The sequence below is a fragment of the Pangasianodon hypophthalmus genome, chromosome 20 (genome assembly GCF_027358585.1).
Source record: "Pangasianodon hypophthalmus isolate fPanHyp1 chromosome 20, fPanHyp1.pri, whole genome shotgun sequence".
Classification (NCBI taxonomy): Eukaryota; Metazoa; Chordata; class Actinopteri; order Siluriformes; family Pangasiidae; genus Pangasianodon; species Pangasianodon hypophthalmus.
Window position 1 is genome coordinate 13475629 of NC_069729.1, and position 20818 is coordinate 13496446.

Genomic DNA, 20818 nt, shown 5'->3' on the forward strand with positions numbered 1-20818 from the left:
CCGTGAATGTGTTTATACGTTTGTGCAGGCAACTGAGTCATGGTGTGTGCAATCAGTAATCGGGTGACTGTGAACGTGACAATGAACATGGCATGTGGGTATTGTAGTCCAAGGTGTCCATGTTTGTAGGTGCATTGTGGGAAGTGGAGTTCAGTGCCGATTCTGGTGTGGACAATTTTCATGAAGGCAAATCTGATTTTCATTTTTTTTAAAATGTCACACAATCACACAATCACTCTAGTGCATGTGGTTTATATAGATTTATAAAGGAAATTGTTATGCAAGACATAAATATGTGAATACTTTGGCAAACAAGGAAACAAGCGTTTCAAGGATAAGGAAACTACGGCTTCTTCATAGTAATTTGTTTGTATGCTTATGGCTGCAGGATTTTTTTTTTTTTAAATATCCTGGCAAATTGCATTTTTAATTTTGAAACAATTTTTCTCACTAAGGTACCAGGGAAGTGATGTCTCTCCTGTAGGCTACTAACCTAATATCATGTAAATCATTTTAAGCATTTAATTATAATTATTATTATTTATAATCCCCAAAATTCCCATCTTAAAAAGAAAACCTATCTAGTACATATTAAACTGTAATCCCTAGCCAGTTACTTAAATGGTTTATTGTGTGATACAATCGTCCTGACAATCAATTTGTTTCAAATATTATATGAAAAATATCTAACCATGCACTTCATGGAGTTTGAATATATTACAATTTCAGTATATCACACTATTGAGCAATGTAAGTGCAGTATGGTCGATATTATTCAGAGTGTGAGATGTAGGTGTCAAAAAACCAGATATCGAAAAGATCACTGATTCAAAGACTCCAAAACACATCTAACAATATTATTACAACTGGCACCAAATCTGTGTCTATAAACTAATAATATAGAACAAGCTAACTTTTCCTGTCAAAATTCCTTAAAGTCTAGATATTTCAAATGTTCAATAACCAAAATGCAAAAGGATATAATCTAGATGTAGGGAGTAAGAAAGTATCTGGGACACAGCCTAAGTCAAAGCTGAAGGAAGGCTTGGTTTCTCAAAACCCAATTAAAAACGCATTCTCTATTAAAGGATGCTGATTCAGCGTCAGTGTTTTGAAACTGTCCCCATTGTTTACAGTTAATAAAAATGAAAAACGGAATAAGCAGGTTTATATTATAGTAAATGGAAATAAACTACTATTTATGTATCATTTGTAATATTCATATTAACATCGCTGGGTTTGGCCTACAATTGTTCAAACTTAATCGCGTGTATTCTGAGGAGTACGTCATATTAACTGTTCTACATTCACTGTAATTGTTAGTCAATATTGTTGCGAACATGGAGGAGCTGGCATCCTTTTACAAGCCAGTTTCGCCTTACAAAGCACATACAATAGAAGTCATTTCCTAATGCACAGTATGCATATCACATTGTGAAAGAAGTCTGCACAATACCAAAGCACGTCTTAAACACACCATGTGTTTCCAGGAACCTCTCCATATACCATGAAAACATGACTACCATAAAGTCCTTTGGGACGTATTTATATCATATATCATTAATTAGCTGTTAGTTAATTAAGTAGCTATTATACATTTTTGTTAACTAATTTTTGGCTTATAATTATATCATTACAAACATAACATATATATATATATATATATATATATATATATATATACAGTTGAGGTCAAAAGTTTACATCCCCCTTTCAGAATCTGCAAAAATAAGAGGGATCATACAAAATGCATGTTATTGTTTATTTAGTGCTGACCTGAATAAGATATTTCACATAAAAGATGTTTACATATAGTCCACAAGAGAAAATAATAGTTGAATTTATAAAAATGACCCCGTTCAAAAGTTTACATACCCTCGATTCTTAATACTGTGTTGTTACCTGAATGATCCACAGCTGTGTTTTTTTGTTTACTGATAGTTGTTCAAGAGTCCCTTGTTTGACTTTTTTTTTTTTGAGGGGGGTGATAGTAGGAGATAGTAGAAATAGTATACCATCCGGGTACCTTTGGGATACTCATTTCACCATACTACAATTTGGGACACTCTAGTTCTAATCTCAGATACTATATAGGATGGATAGTAGGCGAATTGGGACGCAGCATGAGTCTATAGTGGGCTTAGTTCACCAAAATTAGATAGCTGAAGCTTGGAAACACAAGGCCTCGTCTGATGAATCTCGGTTTCTGCTGTGACAAGTCTGAATTTTTTTTGCCATCGGCAGCATGAATCTGTGAGCTTATCCTGCCTTGTGTCAACAATTCAGGCTGGTGGTGGCAGTGTAATGATGTGGGGAATTTTCTTGGAACACACACTGGACCCATTAATACCAATCAGGCATTGTTTGAAAGCCACAGCCTATCTGAGTATTGCTGCTAAACAACTGCTTCCCGTTACGGCCACAATTTAAGCATGCACCAAACAGAGTTACAAAATCAAAACATTAACTAAGTATTCATTTTCCTTTTTTACAGAAAATTAAAAAAAATAGAAATGCTTTTAAAATCAATGCTTAGTAGACTTCTCGTTTTTGTTCTGCAATAATATATTCAAGGTTATGTAGCATTCAGGGAGAGAGAGTGTTCAATGTGATGCTCGCTTTACCATTTAACAATGATTTGATATAGACCCTGTTCCTTTAGGTTGGATTATTTCAATTTTTAAGGCAAAAAGCATGCTTCTGATTTTCAGTGTGGATTATATGAAGGGACATTTCTAATTCAATATCCATTAGTAGAAAAGAAACTTTCAAGCTATACACAGATCCATGTGGCAACAATGATTTCATATTGAAATTACTGGCAAATAACAAAAATTAAAACATAAAATTACTATTTATTACATAACAAATGGTTCAGTTTAAAACTGTGAACTGGGTGTATGAGTTTCACATGAAAAGCATTAATTATCTGAACTACAAGACGTTATTTATCAACAATGTAAAAGCCATGTTGTGATATTTCTTCATACACCCTGATGTACATGGAGGCACGTTTCATTCGGGATAAAACATGGGCACTGGTGAACTCATTTCTGCTAAGAGGGGCTTTACTGTCCAGCGATCTCATGTGGTTAATGAAAGTCAGGGCGAAACCATAGCAACACAAGCCAAACTCCCTCTCCTCATGGAACCTTGAAAAGCAAAAAACACAGACAGACATAAATGTTTTCTGTTTGATCTTCATATGTTATGATGTGCACATACATATTTCCTGCTGAAATTCAAATCAATAAATTCATTCAAATTCAAATCATATTAATTCATTTTATACCATTTTTTAGTGCTCAATTCTGATTGGTCAGAAGGTGTTGTTTAATTTTCTATAAACAGCAGCTCTGAAAATAGTGCAGCGCAGGTTTATATTCATGTACTCATTCTAACATGTTATTGTTTCTATACTACGACAACTTAATAACCAACTCTTGTATGGCGGATGATTAACATAAAAAAATGTAATTAAAAAAAATTTAATTGTTGATATGGTGAAGTTTTCTGTGCAGACACATTTATTTTGCATTTTTGGAAGGAGTCTCCAGTGTCAGCACTTGGTAAGGCTGTTCCTTTAAGTGTTCCATTTTCTGGTTTCAAGGAAGAGAGGAAAAAGGAAAATTTGGTGAGGGAACGATGGTTTATAGCTGTTATAATAAAAATGATAATAGGAGCTAACTTGTTTCATGGATGATCCATAACATTAAATGTAAGTGAGAATGGTAAAACATACAATGTGTCATAAAAATTGTTAGCATTGGCAAATTGCTATGGTGTAAGAGGGGGAAAAAAAACACACCATTACTGGAAAATAATCAGCTTCATATCGGGCCATCCCATAAGAAAATAATATCTTCAGACATGGAGAGCACACTCCATTATGATTTATACCTTATTTATTTCACTATGATTATTTACTAAAAAAAAAATTAAAAATAAAAAACAGGCTTGAATATGCACATAATAAGAGAAGATGACATGCACATTATTCATCTCAGGACTATTCACGATATGCACATAATGAATATCTGTTCAACACACTCGCTACTGCTTGCCTTTACTTTTCTACAACTGATGCCTATAATGGTTCCATTATATCCCAGTGTTTTAATAACTACAGTATACACCCCTGGGCAAAAAAAGTGGCCAAGCCCAAAATGGCAAATTTTAAGCTTGTAATGGTCTTAACAACAAATCATTGGTCAGAAAATGAGCAAAAATGAAACAGATGCACTCCTGAGAGCTCCTGTGCCACCATTTGCTGGTTTACTTTTGCTGCAGTGAACTGTTTGTTTGGGGAAAAGCTAGAAACAAGGAAATTCACTTAGATAGTCTTCTTGTATGCAAAGATAAAATCATCATAATGATTAAAATGTTGGATGTAAAATTCAAACACACACATGTCTGGGTGTAGGGACCACAAGACTTAAACATTTAAAGAAATCAAATGGAAAAGCTTCCCACATTAACTCCCTTTATCTATTTGTTTAATTCTTGCTCATTTCCTGACCAGTGATTTGTTGTTAAAGCCATTAAAAGCTTAATATTTTGCCATTTTGAGCTTGGCCCATTTTCTTTTTTTTTTTGCCCAGGAACGTATATATAAAACCAGAAGCGGATGGGTCTGGTTCCTTTCAAGGTTTCTTCCTCATGTTGTCTCAGGGAGTTTTTCCTTGCCACTGGCACCACAGGCTTGCTCATTAGGGATCTACATCTGGATTTCTGTAAAGCTGCTTTGTGACATCCATTGTATATTAACACTATATAAAATTTTTTATTGAATTATTTATGGTAGATCAGTCTATCATTCCCCTTAGGAAATCTGCATGACACAGCAACAACAGAAAACATTAATAATCTATATACGTTTGGCAAACAGTATAAAAAATATGTATGACAATAATATATAAAATTACTTTACATAAATGATGAGGTTAAAGAGGTGGAAGATGGATAAAGGCTTCACCCACCGTTCTGGAGTCCACGCTGGGAGTGATGAAAAGAGCTTCAGTTCTTTATCCCATAACTGTATTAGGTCTTCTCTGTACGGAGGAACCAGTTGGATGGACACACACTGCTCCCATCCGTGTTCATCCCTCTGGACTCCTGACAGCGTGTAGTTATAGACCAAACCTAAAAATCAAAGACTGTACTGGATATTTGCACAACTACAGTAAATAGCCATACTAATCATAGTCAGTGTTGCCAACTTAGAGAAGCTATTGCTGGATTTACTGCCTTTTTAGACCCTTTTTTTTTTTTCCTCAAAGTCAAACCTAGTGGCATTTGAGCAGATATTAGTGACTGTCATGCACTCGATATGGCTCTCCAGCTCACATCCCAGCTGCTGGTCATAAAAGTTGAGACAACAGGTTCAGTCAACTCACCACCAGTGTGTAAAGCCTGCAACTGAATGAGCAATTGAATTTTCCCTAAAACCAATCGCTGATCACCACTGATTCCCAACAACCAATCGCTGATCATTATTTTCCCCAACAACAAATCACTGATCGCCATCGCTTCCCAACAACCAATCACTGATCGCCATCGCTTCCCAACAACCAATCACTGATCACCATCGTTTCTCAACAACCAATCACTGATCACCATAGTTTCCCAACAACCAATTGCTGATCATCATTTTCCCCAACAACCAATCGATGATCACCATTGATTCCCAACAACAAATCACTGATCGCCATCACTTCCCAACAACCAATCGCTGATCACCATCGCTTCCCAACAACCAATTGCTGATCACCATCGCTTCCCAACAACGAATTACTGATCATCATCGTTTCCTAACAACCAATCACTGATTACCATCATTTCTCAACAGCCAATCACTGATTACCATCATTTCCCAACAACCAATCACTGATCACCATTCTCCCCAAAAAACAATCACTGATCACCATTATTTGTCCACCCACATACTTCTTTGTTCTTCGTTTTTAAACTCTCTTCTTGGTGATATTTTACAAGTAATAAAGCAAGCGATTCCTACCACTACCACTGCTTCTTTAGTCTGCGCTCTTGATAAAAAAAAATTTTAATTATGTAAATAGTTAGTTTGTGGTGCCATGAACAAAAGACTTCTTTCTATAATAACTAAGGTACAGTGTATTATGTTCTACTCTGATAAAACTCTAGTCTTCTCTGTTCTATTAAGTGTCTTTAGATCTTCAGATCTTCGCACCTGATATGCAAATGATCGTGATGATGCAATAAATATCCAAATTAGTATATGACATCATCCGGCGACTTCTAGCGCATTTTTGAGCATGCATTTGCTACTTTCCCCTGAAATAAATAAATAAATAAATAAAAGAGTTGGCAACACTGGAGGTGAAGACGCGCGCGCTCTCTACCTTTTGAATCGGAGAGTCCAACATGTAACTCCGTCTCGCGCCATTCTCTTAACCGGAAGGGGAAGAAAACGCAGTGTGTGTAAAGAGTGTACAATTTCTCCCACATTTACGGAATGAAGGTAGAGGTTATGGGTTAAACTTACCCTAAATACCATGGTCCTTCGTTTGCTCCTAAAAGAAACGAGCACTGAGTTTCATGGCCGTTTGTGAAAGGAGAAGGAAGCGCCACCGGGGCGTCTAAAAGCCCAAGCGCGAGAGGATGACAGCAAACAGGACACACACCTCCCTCAGCAGCACGTGCGCTCTGCTCATTTAACGTCACATCTGCTTTCGAAAAACTATAAATATCTTTCCCACAGTGTCGGAACTTAACCAGGGTTTTCTCCATCTCAGAGCACACAGGTGATCAAAACAAGGCTGCATCCCAAATGACCCCTACTGGCCAGGTATAGTGCACTACATAGGGCATTACTTCATACCACTTTTTTTTTTTTTTTTTTAACATACATACTTCCTGTTGTTGCGTAGTTTCCACACCAGGTGCTGTTATTATGTTGTAAATTATTTGGAATACAGGCTATACATGTGTTTATAAAACCTAAGGACACCACAGGCACTCGTATAAAGGCGTTATGTATGGCTCTGTCCCAAATTGCTCCCTAAACCCTTCCGCCCTGCTCCAAGGCTGCACTTCGGTGACGTCATCGCACGTGAGAACTCGAGGGCGCAAGTGTCTAAAGCGTGAGTTTGGGACGGTGTATGTAGTGTAGACACTAATCAGTGTTTAGAAGCCAGTACACTGAAAAGTTTTTGTTAAAATCGAAAAAGAATGCTATTATAAACTATAGCTATATCTCGTAATTACATAATGACTAGGAAAAAAAAACAAGCACTTATCCTATGCGTTTAACAGTGCGGAACCAACAGCGAATTCGCTGTTGTAGTCGGCAGTAATTAGAGGTCGCGCAAATAACCGTATGAGAACAGGAAGAAAAATAGAAACTGCGTATGTATGAAATGAAATATGTCAACAAAGCAAGTCACCTGCAGGTAAAACTCTGTAAATCTTGTGGAGGTTTAACCGCAAAAATGGGAATGAAATACGAGTCTTACACGACGGGGAGAGTGTCATGTTTGACTTTGACGTTAAACAAAAATGGTGCAGTGTTAGCTCGCTGACTAGCGGCGTTTTCTCAGAGAGTTTTGTTTGTTTTCTGACTTGTTAGGAACGAGCACAATGAATACCTGTCATTTGAAGCGCCATAACAAAATATTTAAAAATTTAAAATTAGAAAATGCTTGTGAGATATTTGTTCGTTATGGCTGTTCAGCTGAATGTCAAATTGCTCCGTCCTCCCTACATGAGTGCACTACGTAGGGTACGAGAGCGTGGCTTATCCAGTCTTTGTAGTGCCCTATATGTCCGATAAGGAGCCATTTGGGATGAGTGATGCACCTGGTTAACTACTTCATAACACTTCATACATGTAGCTATGTATTTATCTGCATTATAACTGGCTCACGTTTCCTTTTCTCTCTCTCTGCAGATATTTCCTTCATGGCGTTTGTCGAGAGGGGAACAGGTGCATGTTTTCACATGATCTGGCAACCAGCAAACCTTCAACAATATGTAAATTTTATCAGAAAGGTGTATGTGCTTATGGTGATCGGTGCAGGTAAGATTTCCAAGAATCGCTGTAGGTTGAGAATTCATAGAATACACTTAGGCGTGATAGGTTTGTTATAATTTTCTCTGCGTAAGGCTTGATTTTGTTTCAGATACGACCACATCAAGCCGGGTGGCCGAGGAGGTGGGCCTCCTGTGGATCACACTAACAGAGCCGGTAGTGCAGGAGCATCTGTCCTGCCCTCTACGGGACCTGGACCTCCACCAAGCGCCGCAAGAATCACTAAGAAACCAATCGTGCTGAGAGACAGAGGTAGTCCGGGTCATTGTACTTGTTTTTTCTCAACCATTCATCTTTGTGGTAACTCTAACTTGTGAAATTTGTTTCTGAAGTTCTCTTTTTTGATTTGTATTTGCTATTATATTGGAGATATCTTTTTTTCTTTTTTTTTTTCATCTGCAGAGAAATATCTATTTTTGTGTTCCTGACACCTGTTATCAGGAACCGGTGTATGCTAGAGATGAAGCTTTTTCTTTAAACTTATCATAACCCAGTTTACCTGAAAGGAAGCAGTTAATGTCAAATCGTAATGCTGATTAACATCTCCTAAGGAATATGGCGTAAGGTTTTTTTGTTTGTTTGTTTGTTTGTTTTTAAGGAAAGCAGCTTAATTTTTGTTTCAGGGACTAGTAATGGGTTTCTTTTAGAGACACACACTGTAACACTGAGAGGAAGACAGAAGAATGAGGGTATGCTATTTTTTTCACTAAACAAAGAGTTAGACAGTCCGGATAAAGTTTCTGAATCATTTAAATTAAAGTGCTGTTATTTTGATCATTGTTATTTTTTCGTTCAGTGTTTGCGTCATTCACTTTTTAAACCATCATCATTATACATCATTAAAATGTCTTGTCACTGAAGGCCATTTTTGGACTATTTATTTTTAATAATCCGGAAATCCTTACACTCTCTTCTCGTAGCTTTAGGCAGTGACAGTCGAGGGCAGCCGTACAGTGGAGAAAGTGCAGAGCTTCTGGATTGCTGGGATTATAGAGACGTCTCTCAGGTCAAACCTCATAGCTACCTGGATGCCATCCGCTCAGGGCTGGAGAGTTCAGCCACAGCCAGTCCATACCCTGACATATCCCATCAGGCCCTGCTTTGCCCTTACGCGGCTGCTGGCCAGTGTCACTATGGCGACACATGCCCGTATCTCCATGGCGACATGTGTGAAATTTGCAGGTTGCAGGTTTTACACCCGCATGACCCAGTGCAGAGGGCAGCACATGAGAAGGTGAGGGATGGCGTGTATTTTTGTGAGGTTTTTTTTTTCCCCACACCATATTTTTATTTGTCTTTGTCTTAGCCCTTTACTTTTTACATTAGGTGTGAGTGGATTAAAAATAAAAAGAGTTATTTAAATACCTCAAATATATCTTGATCTAATTTATCATTGTAAATTGTATTTATTTTCATATATATATATATATATATATATATATATATATATATATATATATATATATATATATATATATATATATATATATATATATATAATTTACTGTTTCTTAACATTTTGTGAAGTAATGACTTATCGTATTGCATAACTTTTGGTTAAAATTTAAAATAAACCACTTTAATCCATACAGTTGAAGGATGAAGAAAGCTCTGCACATTTCATGTTACTGTACATTTCCTGTGTTAAGTCAATTATGTTATCATTTCAAAATAATAGCCAAGAGGCAGATTGTTTTAGCTTTTATTTACTGTATCAGATCTTCATTGGGTTGATAGTTTACATACGCTTTGTTAGTATTTGGTGGCATTGCCTTTTTATTGCTTGAACTTGAATCAAACCCTTGGGGTAGTCTTCCACAAGCTTCACACAATACTTTACCGGAATTTTTGCCCATTCCTCCTGACAGAACTGCTGTAGAACTCAGTCAGTGGACCTCCTTGTTTATACATGCTTTTTTACAGTTCAGTCCACAGATTTTCTATGAGATTCAGGTCAGGGCTTTGTGATGGCCATTCCAATACTTTCGCTTTGTTGTCTTTAAGCCATTTTGTTACAACTTTGGAGGTATGCTTAGGATCATTGTCCTGGAAGACCCAGTTCTGCTCAAGTTTTAACTTTTTGGATGATGTCTTCAGGTGTTGCTTTAGTATTTCTAGATAATCCTTCTTCCTCATGATGCCATCTATTTTCTGAAGTGTCCCAGTCACTTTCCAGCAAAACTCCCACACAACGTGATGCTGCCATCCCCATGCTTCACAGTTGGGATGGTGTTCTTCGGATTAAAAGTCTCAGCTATTTTCCTCTATCGTTAGTGCTGATCATTATGGCCAAAGTTATTTTTTGTTTAGTCTGACTGGAAACATTCCTCCAAAAGGCTGGTTATCACCTGCAAACTTCAGTCTGGCTTTTTTTAAGCTGGTCTTGGAGCAGGGGCTTCTTCCTTGTGCGAGAGCCTTTCAGGCCATGTGGATGTAAGGCACTCTTAATGTTGGATGTACATACTTTGGTAACTGATGCCTCCAACTCCTTCACCAGTTTATTGTTGCTGTCTTGGTGTTCAGTTGAACCTTTTAGACCAAAGTTTATTCATCCCTGGGAGTTCATTTGTTCCTCTTTCCTGAATAATGCTAGGTCTGTGTGGGCCCAAGATTTTTATATGTGCATACAATTGTTTTTACAGATGCTTATGGTACCTTCCATTGTTTGGAAATTGCTCCTAAGGAGGAACAACACTTCTGGAGTTCAGCATTTTTTTTTTCTGAAGTCTTGGCTGAATTGCTTGTATTTTTCCATGGTATCAAGAGCAAAAAGGCTTTAAAGTTAGACCCTTAAATACAGCCACAGGTGCAGTCACCAATCAAAAGCTTAGAAAAGTCATTACAGCAATTTCTGGAATCTTTTAGACTGTTTAATTTGGTGTATGTAAACTTTTGACCCACTAGAATTCTGATATAATGAATTAAAAGTGAAATAAATCTGCCTCTAATCGATTGTTTTAAAATAATTTCTGACATGAACAAAGTAAATGCCGTAAATGACCTGCCAAAGAAATGTGTGTCAACGTGAAATCAGTGGAGTTGAGAAACTGATCCTCAATATCTTTAGTCTAGGTGTATGTAAACTTTTTTGAACCGTAGTTGTTGAATAAGTAAGCTAATCTGAGCTCGATGCTCTTCCTCTGCAGGTGTGTATGACTGCGTTTGAGAAGGACATGGAGCAGGCGTTTGCAGTGCAGCAGAGCCAGGAGAAAGTGTGCAGTATCTGCATGGAAGTGGTGTATGAGAAGGCGTCTCCGTCCGAGCGGCGCTTCGGCATCCTGTCTAGCTGCTGCCACACCTACTGCCTCGGCTGCATCCGCCAGTGGCGCTGCGCCAAGCAGTTTGACAACAAGATCATCAAGTAAGTAACTCCATCTGAGGAAAGTCATTAGAGGAACGTTTGTAATAACCTGATGATCTGCTTGTGATGATCCATTTTGAGATTCTATAAAGCTTCTGTAAATAGTGTAAACTGAGTAAATGATGATAAACTTGCTGGTGTGTGCAGGATTGTACAGAATTATTGAATAATATTGTAGAACAGTTGCCTCTACAAAAAGCATCCTATGGTCTTAAGTAGGTTACGTGAAACACATTGCAAGCAGCATAAAAGCATGTTTCAAAGGGATATTTAAAAAAGATCTTTGTAAAATACTGAAATACACTGCATTTATGAAATTTTTTTAAAACTCAGTCACCCCCACGTCTACGCACAGCTTGTACCAGTTTTGTGGTATTTAGTATATAATAGGCAGTATTTAGTATTTAATAGACAGCAGTATCAGCAAACCTGGTCATTAAAATTGAGCGCACTACGCCGTGAATTCTGCTTACACAAAGGTATTCATAAGTGTGGAGTGGTGTACAAGCGTGCACACTTCCTTTCCCTAGGAGCCAACATTACAAGCTAATTAAAGTAACAGGCCCATGGCCTATAATAAAAAGGATTTTGTGATTTTGATTTTATTAGTGCTCCAACAATTTATTTTTATATAAAAGTTCTTAAAAAGTTAAATTAAGAATGTGTGCTTTATGTTTTTTTTTTTTCTTTTTTTTTTTTTTTTAAAAAAAGACCGCAGTCTTTGGTAGCAATTTGCTATCATTAGGGGGCCAAGCAACAAAGATGCATAGGCATCCTATTGTTATTCTATGTTTCCTTCTTCCTCTTCTTCTTTTTCTTCTTCTTCTGGCTAGGGTGTCTATGGCAGCCCTTAGAACCGTTGTAAAAGCTGTAAAATTTGGCACACTGACTGGGGAGGGTCTAAGATTCTGACTGGAGATAAGTCTAACATTCAGGCCAAGTGCTGCCAATGCTCTAGTGCCACCATTGGGTCAAATTTGGGCCTAATTTAGAAGTACGTTTATGGTCATAACTTTTGAACTGTGTCCAAAATGTAAAACTCAGGCATCTCTGGATTCCCTGGGTCAATATGAGTTCAACGCACACTATGACGTCAGTTTCCGCCTAATTAGATTTTCCGTCATCTTGGATTTTGTGAAAAACTGTTCTTTTGCTACTCCTGTTACAAATTTTGTCCAATCATCTCCAAATTTGGCACACGTCATCTTCAGAGTAATCCTAGCAAAAGTTATTAAAAGAATTTTGATTACTCTGAAGAGTTTGCCCGTAATGGGCCAACAGTAACGGCGATGCCGCCAAACAGGAAGTGAGGCTGTATCTCAGCAACGACCTTTCACACTGACACAAATCTTGGTAGGCATCTTCAGGACCATACCCTGATGCTATGCGACAAATTTCATGAAAGCGCCACCTACTGGTCAAAACAATAACAATAACATGCTAAAAATGCTGACATCTGACTGTCATTTTTGCTACTCCTCCTCCAAATTTTGTCCAATCTTCACCAGAGATCTGTCTGAACAAACGTTATCAAAGGAGTTTTGATATTCAAGGTTACTCCTGTAACATGCTGGCAAATGCAAAAACAGGATGTGAGGGTGTATCTCAGCAATACATATACTTATCATAACGAAACTTCAGGAGCATGCCCTGAAAGTACCCAAGAAGTTTTGTGACTGCGCCACCTTGTGGGCAAGAACTGTAACTTTCTTTTTTTTCCTTAGATTGTTTGAAGAATTTGTGCCAAACTCACAGTTCATTTTTTTTCTCTAATTCTCTGGAGTATGCTGAAGTGAACACATACCAAGTGTGCTTGGATTTTATTAAAAACTATTTTTTCGCTACTCCTCCAACATATGTCCAATCAACACAAACTTTGGCATATATCATATTCAACCTGGACAAAAGTTATCAAAAGAATATTGATATTCCAAACAGTTTGCCTGTAACGTGCCAACAAATCTGACGGTGAAGCCGCCAAACAGGAAATGAGGCTGTATCTCAGCAACGACCTTAAACACTGACCCAAAGCTTGGTAGGCATCTTCAGGACCACGCCTTGAGGATATACAACAAATTTTATGACAGCGCCACTTACTGGTCAAAAGTTACAATAACGTGCCAAAAATCCTTTCATCTAGCTGCCATTTTTTGCTACTCCATCTCCAAATTTTGTCTAATTTTCACCAAATTTGGCTCACAGCATAATGAGACCTGACTTGAACTTGCGCAAAGTGAGGGAAAAGGCCATAAATACCTTAGATGTTTTTAAATTGCAAGAAGAAAAAAAAGTTTACGTCAGAGCAGTAGCAATAACGACCAGAGGTCAAAGTAGAAACAGTTTATAGTTTACCCTGGGTTATTTTCCACACAGTTACCCTAAAAGATGGTTCTGTTACTGGTATAGGCCTAGTGGCAAGACAGGATTCCAGGTGAATAAGTGCTGGGTGACGGTCTGTCCACACCAAGGCCACATTCTCTCATTTCATCATTATGTCAGTTTGTCTGTTTTCACTTTGCTTTGCTTCACCAGGATAATTGATGTGTTTCCTGTGCCTGTGTTACATATAGTTTTTTCCCACCTCTTTTCTGGAATGTAGAAACTAATTAAAGTGGAAACAGAATGATAAAAATGAGACGATGCATTCATTCAGAACAGGTCTTTTCAGAAGCTTATCTGATTTAGATACGCTCATATTTCTTTTAGAAAAAAATGCTGTATGGCTGTGGAGTCATTCATGACTTGATGGTGAAGAGAGTATGATACACATACGAGAACTTGTATTTCAAAAATATTTACATATTTTAGACAAAACTCACTAATTAATAGATTCTTTTTTTATTTGCACTTTTTCTTTTCAGTCACTTTTTGCTTATACTTCTAAACCTGGGTAAGAAGTATAAAAATATCTAGCGTTAATTAGCGCTACTTACCTAGCATTTCATATTTTGGAATAATTTCCATTTATTTATTTGAAGGATTTTTTTTGAGTGCAAACCATGTTTCTTCATTGTTTCTTCAAAATATGAACTATTATTATTGTTGTTGTTAATGCTACTGATGCAGAAGAATTATATCAGTATGGTTAACTATTTAAAGAATCGTTTATTATTATTATTATATAGTGTAAAGCTCATGCTTTGTGTGATGCGCAGGTCTTGTCCAGAATGCCGGGTGGTGTCTGAGTTTGTTATTCCCAGCATGTACTGGGTGGAAGATCAGGAGGAAAAGAATCGTCTCATTGAGGAGTTCAAATCTGGAGTCAGGTGAGAAGCTAAAAGTGTAATCCTCATTTTTCATGACTACAGTAGTGCCTTCCCACTGGACAGTGCAGTACAGGAAGGTAACAAATCTATGATTCAACATTTTGTTGAAGTTTCCACTGTCAGCTGACCCGTACTGTAACTAAGCACCCATGCTGAATTTTATTACCCTTGTTACCAGAGTACCAAGTGTACCAAACATGGACATTTGTGTGGAGCTGTAAATAGTGCAGACCATCAATTGGTCAGATGCCATCGTCGTGGAATTTTTATGAGTTGCCACTCGAGTCAGACAACCTCCATTTTGGGGGAGAAAAAAACACTTGCTAGAATGACGAACAGCACAATCGTCAATTTTAGCATAGTGACTGTTTGCCAAAGTTTAATCTTCTTTCCAATTGCCCCTTTTAGTGTCTTTATGATGTTGCATGATAATAAAATTTTATGTTTCACATTCTTTCTTTTTTTTTTTTTTTCCCTTCTTGCCATTGGTACTTCATCTTTAAATGAGCTCATATCCCTCTTCTTCACTACATATGCTCACTATTGGGTAGGGTAAAACACTGGTATTGTAGAATTTAAGTAGTGCCACAGAAAATATGCAATATCTTGAGTTTTATTTTTAATTGTAATTTTATATTGTCTGATATTCAGTGCATTTTCACTCAATTGCTTTATTTGCGTATGCCATTTGTGCGTGCAAATAAACTTGCTGTAACAGGCCACAGTGCCACAAATAACTTTGAACAATTGACAGTTTTATGTTAAAAATCTTTATCAAAAAATGTAAATGACTTTGTGAATTTCACGTAGTATTTTACTAATGAGGTTCAACACTAGTCCCCCCACTTCCTTCAGAAAACTTTCACATCTACTGTTATATGATGGGAAACAGGAAAAGGTTCTTTAATTAGGTTCTTTCTTTTCAGACTGGAACTGTGTCACAATTAGTGTTAGGAAATATCATATCTTAATACCTGAAGACATTTTCCACATATATTCTAAGAAATACAATCGTTGTCGCACTATATGGGTTCGCCAGCAAAGCAGTAGTTTGTTCATGATAGTAGTTTCATGATACTTTGATTTAATGTGAACAAAAAATATTTAATATTGCATATTTTAAAGATTCAGTTTATAAAGATCAGTTTGTAATTGTTATTTTAGTTAAATTAGATTTTATATATATATATATATGTGTGTGTGTGTGTGTGTGTGTGTGTGTGTGTGTGTGTGTGTATATATATATAAGATTAGTAGTAGTAGGTTTTTTTTTGTTTTTTTTTTTTTTTGTGTCATCATATTGCCCAGGGCTAGTCGCAGTGCAGGATGTTTGTTTGTTTGTTTGTTTTAAATCTCCATATGAGAGGGAGAACACTTTTCTGTTGCGCCACTCGGGAGTCCCACACCGATGTTTTAGTTAAACGTTTGTGTGGTGAAGTGTAAATGACAGTTCTTGCACCCCAACTTAAATAAAATGCCAAAGGTTAACAGACCAGTGCTTAGAAGTCTGCTATAGGCTACCCTACAGTGCACGTTATGAACTGCTTTTGATCTTGCTGAAGTGCTAAATAATTGAAAATATCCTTTGCTGAAGAAGCTGGGTTATACCATGTCATTTGATGTTCTCTCCTGTCATAGATTCATTATCATTCCCCCAGTGGGGTTTTATTTATATATATATATATATATATATATATATATATATATATATATATATATATATATATATATATATATTTTTTTTTATTTAATTTTTTTAAATATATATTTACACATGCTTGGTGTTGAAAACAATTACACATTCCTTAAAATAATGATTTCTACCCTTTGATGTGTTTTGCAGTAAAAAACCATGCAAGTATTTTGACCAGGGAAGAGGAACGTGTCCATTCGGAGGGAAATGTTTCTACATGCACGCCTACCCCGATGGAACACGGGCTGAACCGGACAAGCCTCGAAAGCAGCTCAGCTCAGAAGGAAACGTTCGGGTAACACTACAGTTTTATTAAACAGTACTCTTATTAAACAGTACTAACTATATTATTAAGTATAACTATATTATTAGCGATAGTATTAGTGAAACAAGGCTTTACTGAGAAACAGGGGATTTCTCAAAGTCAAACATACAACAGAAATAGCAACATGCATATAAAACAACCTACTTCCTGATATAAACACGTGTAACGTTGAAACAAGTACATAATTCTCAAATCAGGGCAAAATTAAAAGTTCACTGCGAATGACACTGCAAAAAATGAACTGCATTCTGTGAGTACTAAGCGCCCCCTAGTGCTGTATGTGTTTAGTAATTCAACTTAACATCGCATTCATGAATGGTGTTTTCCACTATTTAATGCTCAACTCTGATTGGTCAGAAAATATCGATTCATTTTCTGTAACTGTAGGTCTGCCAGTAAATACTCTTGTTCTTGTACATTACTGTTTCTATAGTAACAACTCACACAGTGACTTGTGTGACAGACACTCCACAAAAAAATGTGTGTAATCAATGATATGGTGACGTATTCTGTGAGGAGACATTTATTTCATGATATCAGCTGATTTTATTGGCCGACAGATATGTTGGTCTAGCTATAATTGTTACATCTGTATTGTTTAGCAGCTTATTCTGACACAGATGGCCACCCAAACCCCCTCCAAGTGACTCAAATCAAATGAGTCAATACAGCCCAAGGGAATACAAGGCATTTCATCTAAACACTAAAACAGGCTAAAACAGTCCATTCTCATGGCACACTGACATCATACACATAAAGCATCAGAGTCAGCGTCTCCTTGGTCTGAATCAATTAAATAGGTAGTGTGAAAGTATGAGAACAGTAAAATGAGTTGTCACTAGGATCAGTAATCAATCTGTCACATCTCATTTTATTCTACTGAATTTATGTGGTGTATGAGAGTAGTGGACATTTTTAATTTATGACGTCCATGATATCAGGGTTCTCAAGTAGTGTATAGTATTAAAACACTCAAAGTATCCAATCCAATTATAAGTTTTTGCAATTAACCAAAAGGCTTCAAAATAGTGTGCTTTAAAATGGCTATGAATGATTTACAAGGTGAAGCTCACTGCTTCCTTTCTAAAGCTGTTTATTGCACTTGTTTAAGTGACTCAGTGTGCTGATACACGTCTGGATCGCTCGAGCCTCAGGCCTGAGCTAAGAATAACAGGCATGATGGAAGCTGGCAGTCCCAGTATAAACGCCATGCTTCTCCTTTCCCACTCCAGTGTATGACATTGAAGCAAATCAAATTGTGTTAAATCAGATCATTGATCCCAGATTTTCAACTCATCCCATATGTAGTCAGTCAGCCAAGAGACGTTTGGTGTCCGATGTTTGCGTCTTTGGCTTTGGACTGGAGCGACAAGGTGAATGTAGCTAACAAGTAGCGAAAGCTTATAGCCTCCAGTTGTGTAATGCTTAAATCCTCACTTACTGAGTTCAAGGACAACACCTGGTTAAGTAATACTACTTGTAGTTTTAAAAAATAGTCCATATAACATCTGTCATTTCTAATATCGAATTCTGTCCTTCCTACCCGAGCAAAGTGACACTGAACTACGTGCTGATGAAGAAAGTGATTCTGCCTTCAAGATGGCCGCTACTATTTTCACATGTGCTACAATATTTTGGTTTATGTTAATGGGTGCCTGTATTAAAAAGTCTGCTCGAGATACTAAACAACTTGACGTGGTTTGACACACACCTGGGTTGCTCGAGCCTCAGGCCCAAACTAAGAATAACAGGCTTGATGGAAGCTGTCAGTTCCAGTGAAGGCAACGTGGCTTCATTCCCAACTCCAGCGTATCACATCCAAACTGCTCAGAATCAAATCCTTCAAACATCATATAACAAATTTTCCACTTACCTCAAATGATTTCAACATGCAGTTTGCACAGTGCTTAACTGGTGTCTACAAGTTTTTAGTATTTGCTAGTATTTTGGCTAATCATCTACATTTGGGACAGTGGTGGCTCATCTATAGAGGCAGATGGTAAAGAGACCAACTGTATATCAGCTGTTCAACAAATGTTTATTTTCATAAAGTCATCATTCAGAACTCCATACATTTTAAATTCCATTGAAATACTATTTACTTCTTTTGAGTGACCAAAAAATGTTCCTGTTTTATAGATTATAAGGCAAGATTTCATAGAATTTTTAGCTTTTCTAGATGTTTCGCAGTCATGGGGCAGAGTGTCCGTCATGCTCACTGCCCCATTTAGAGCTATTATTGCACCTACTGGTTAAAAATGGGTGCAACAAGCGCTAATACAGGCCCATTGCTGTAACATACATCTGTTTTAGTCCATAGTTTTCAGTCCTTTCCCTGATTAAGGATGAAAAGATGAGATTAGCAAATTTAATCTGCACTCTTCTCTTGCTAGCTACATAACTAACTAGGTTGTCAATGTATTTTTGCTGTGCAATTATCACACAGAACCATCATAATTGCACCAACTGCTTCTAAAATTATAGTCTGCTCTTAATAAAGCCGGGATCACAAAACTTGAATGAACGACAAACTAAATTTTGTTAAAAAGGAGGCAAATTAAAACAGTGAGGTGGCAGTGTTGTGTCAGAGATGTTCATTTTTCTTAGGCTGTGCTGTATATTCAAGAGATGATAAGAGTTTGGTAATGTTATAATATATATTTTTTTTTGCTTCCTGTTTCTTTAAGTTCTTGAACTCTGTACGACTGTGGGACTTTATCGAGGAACGAGAGCATCGTGCGGTTCCACAGTATGAAGACGAAGTCAGTGACCTGGGTGAACTCTTCATGCAGCTCTCTGGTGCCGGAGAAGAAAGTGGAACCTCAGCAACACACTGATCTCTTCATCATACACACACTCGCAGACCTGTAGGCCGACCACGGCAAGCCATGGTTTCATAACTTTGGTAACTGTGTATGTAATCTGGGCAATAAAAATGTACTCACTGGTAAATATTTCCCTGTTTATGGCTTGATATGGTTTTCTTAAAAAAAAAAAAAAAAAAAAAAAGAAAAGAAACAACTTTTTACCTGTGGTACATTTTTGTGGTATATTACACTATGTTTATCATGAACATATTTAAAGGCACATGTATTGTTTCTGTAAGCTGCTATATTTTCCTGATGTGTGTTAGAATTTTGCAGGATTGAAAAGATTTTTAATATGTCCAAAGAAAATAGCTGTCAAATAATAATGGAAAAATGAAAAAAAGACTGCTAAACCTGCTGGCACACCACAAACACACTCTAGTAGTGTGTGAGTTTAACAAGTATTGTGTATTATTTTAAAATATATATACTGTAATTGTTGCACTTAGATCCATTTACACAGAAACACAACAACTCGACTATCTTTGAGAAACATACTGGCAGTTTTTAGGACTGTTTAACTACATCGTGTTGATGTCAAAAAGACTGGAAGGTTTAAGTTTATTCCATCATGTGCACACATGGATTGAAGGTACAGTCAAAAGTCCCTCTTCTACCAATTAGTGTTTCTCAAAAGCTGATCCAGTAGTCTACTCTGTTTTTCCATGTTGTTTATGAGTTATTTATTTAAAACTGAGACAAAGTTATCTTAGTTGTTTGAGGTCCTAGAATGAAATAAAAAAAAATTTACCTGAATCTCCTGTATGCTTCTTTTTTTTAATTATTGTAACAGCATATGTTTCATTCAAATGCTAACAAATAACAGTGTTAGGTTTTTAGCTCTTAATAAAAGATTAATCCCAATCTCATAGAAAGTTTTAGCACTCCCGCCCGCTCCCAGCTATGCTGCTAGTTTATTAAACTGGTTATGTATGTTTCAAGGTGAGTGTGTGATCATTTTTAGGTATACGGTTTGCACAGTGCTAAACTAGTAGTTCTAACATGCCCTTATACATTAGCTTTATTTAAAAAAAAAAAAAAAAAAACTATTTTGAACAATAAACATGCCTGGGTTAGCCAATTACATTTGGGCAAAAGGGAAGATCCTTTCAAGTCACATCAGCAGTATTGGGTTTCTGCAAAGTTACCAGTGAAATGCTCCAATACAACAAAGGAGTTAAAATGGCATCCACCAAAAATACAGAACAATAGCTGCATTTAAAATAGTAGCCATTTCA

The 20818-nt window shown here is 36.9% G+C and overlaps 2 protein-coding genes across 5 annotated transcripts; one reads left to right on the top strand and one right to left on the bottom strand.

Annotated features, from left to right (window-relative positions):
- Positions 1–1743: 1743 nt before the first annotated feature.
- On the bottom strand, positions 1744–6828 carry mkrn2os.1 (MKRN2 opposite strand, tandem duplicate 1). The gene is made up of 4 exons (XM_026932542.3): positions 6524–6828; positions 6381–6427; positions 4980–5142; positions 1744–3152 (listed from the first exon to the last, which is right to left on the bottom strand). Exons 1-4 carry the CDS (start codon positions 6766–6768, stop codon positions 2945–2947), a joined length of 663 nt encoding a protein of 220 aa, XP_026788343.2. The 5' UTR covers positions 6769–6828; the 3' UTR covers positions 1744–2944.
- On the top strand, positions 6715–20336 carry mkrn2 (makorin, ring finger protein, 2). Of its 4 annotated transcripts, none has more exons than XM_026932541.3 (9): positions 6715–6826; positions 7928–8056; positions 8160–8320; positions 8692–8757; positions 8989–9302; positions 11215–11429; positions 14585–14695; positions 16539–16683; positions 19401–20336. In XM_026932541.3, the coding sequence occupies exons 2-9, from the start codon at positions 7968–7970 to the stop codon at positions 19548–19550; spliced, it is 1251 nt and encodes a 416-aa protein (XP_026788342.1). In that variant the 5' UTR covers positions 6715–6826; positions 7928–7967; the 3' UTR covers positions 19551–20336. The 4 variants fall into 4 exon arrangements, with proteins under 4 accessions (XP_026788342.1, XP_026788340.1, XP_053082988.1 ...); XM_026932539.3 differs by lacking the exon at positions 6715–6826 and adding an exon at positions 7103–7430; XM_053227013.1 differs by lacking the exon at positions 6715–6826 and adding an exon at positions 7103–7430 and having other exon boundaries at positions 8716–8757.
- Positions 20337–20818: the final 482 nt, after the last annotated feature.